General features: G+C 35.4%; 1 protein-coding gene across 1 annotated transcript in view; it reads left to right on the forward strand.

Moving 5' to 3' along the window:
* The window catches only part of LOC104468932 (chromosome unknown open reading frame, human C11orf30), a 38,770-nt gene that overhangs the window by 4,659 nt on the left and 32,302 nt on the right, over positions 1-1,809 (forward strand). The window contains 1 exon segment of the mRNA XM_010083228.1: positions 1,762-1,809. This exon segment is cut by the window's right edge and continues 170 nt beyond it. Coding sequence (XP_010081530.1) covers positions 1,762-1,809 — 48 coding nt within the window.

The raw sequence follows: 1,809 nt of genomic DNA on the forward strand, positions 1-1,809 counted from the left end.
TGGATGAAAAAGGTTTACAGCAACAGGGGGAAAAAAAAAAACCCTGCCGCAAGCTAACTGATGACATCAGTGTCCACTGTTCTCTGCTTGACGCAGCTGATGTGCTGGCATCAACTGAGCTGGTTCCTCCTTGCATTTGCTTTTGCAAGCTCCACATGATTTGAAGAGGTGGAGAGGAGCAAGAGGACACATGCTTACATATCTTTGGAAGTTACTTAACAGTCTTACTATTAAGAACTGTCTTTAAACAGAGATGGATTATAAGTGTCTGTATTTTTTTTCTTTTTCTGTGTTACAACCATTGATTTTTAAGTTTGACTATTGTAGCGTAGGTGGTATGGGGAGGAAAAAAAGGAAATCATACAAGTAGCAGGCCATTTGGAGTTAGCAATTGTCTGATCTGAGACTTGCCAAAATCAGCGTACTGTTTTAGTGCTGCAGAAGTACATTTAACATTTCAGGTTTTTAATGTTCAAGTTTAAGAGTTAGAGTGTTTACCAAAGAAAAAACAACTTCCTTACACTTCTTTAAAGAAAAAGGGGGGAAAAAAAAGAAAAATAAGCCTTTAATTGTTAAATCACGATTCTTTTATTGAATCAAGTTTGCTTTTTAAGTACTAGTTCTGTTTTTAGCATTTTACAGAACAAGCATAAAGTTTGTCCTGAGGTGTTGAACTTCAAAGGATGAAATACTATAATCCAGGCAAGGTGCAATTGTGAAGTGCTGCATCTCTTTATTTTTCCTGTGGTAATTCTTTGTAAGTGATGGTTGGTAATATAGTATTGTACGGTAATAATTCTCTAACTCATTAGGAAAGCCGACTTTGCTAGCTTTGCTTTATGCAACATTTGTAGTCTTATTTTCTGATTTTAAAAATGTATTTTTACCTCGGCTGATGTAGCTCTGCTTATACTATATGAATGTGTATGAAGAACACTGAAGCGTATCAAGATTTAACAACAGAACAGATCCTCTGCATTTTACGAACTAATTTGTGGTAGCTTTTGCTGCAACTTGCTTGTAATAGTTCATGTGAGAAGTTGTTTTTCAGAATATATTAATACATTAAATGGATTGATTTGCCTAAGAACATAACAGCACTGAAAAATAATTTGCAATTTTGGTTTTGCTGATTTGACGATTGACTCCTATAAAACAGTCATAAACAGAAGCACTTCTCCATCTAGATAAGAACAGCATTTTTTGGAAACATTCTAGTTTGTGTGTGAGTACTAAGGTTAAAAGAGAATTAGAGCCACAGTTGTTGAGAAAGATGAACAGGATGTATTTAATGTTCTGTTACCTTGCTTGGGACTACATTAGTAAGTCTGAGAAACTTTTCTGTTCAGGTAAAGCAAGATTTGCATTAGAAGCCAATGGTTTATCCCTGTAACATATTCAGTTTCAGTAGTCTTAAGAAATCTGTTGGATGTCAAGGTAATTTTGTCATCCACAAAGTGAGAGAGTCTACCAACAAATTGAGAATCTACCAGCTCTACCTGAATAGTAGCTGATCTAATATGTGGGGGTTTTGAACATGACATCCCCAGACCTCTGGCCCTTTAAGGCCTTTGTGAAACAAAACTGTGAAAGAAGAAGAAGCTCTTAAATTTTCTATGGGAGGTTTTCTACATCAGGTGGGAAAAATGTAAGGGTTTTCATGAAATGAAGAAAGTTGAAGATTATTGCTCTAGTATGTCTTTAGAAACTGCCTTTTAGACTTTCACCCTTAAAAAAAGGCACTTAAATAAGAGTACTGAGTATTTTGGGAACTCTGCAGAATGCTAACAGAATGTGCATTTCTGTTTA

Source organism: Pterocles gutturalis, unplaced genomic scaffold, assembly GCF_000699245.1.
Source record: "Pterocles gutturalis isolate BGI_N339 unplaced genomic scaffold, ASM69924v1 scaffold25915, whole genome shotgun sequence".
NCBI classification, from domain to species: Eukaryota; Metazoa; Chordata; class Aves; order Pterocliformes; family Pteroclidae; genus Pterocles; species Pterocles gutturalis.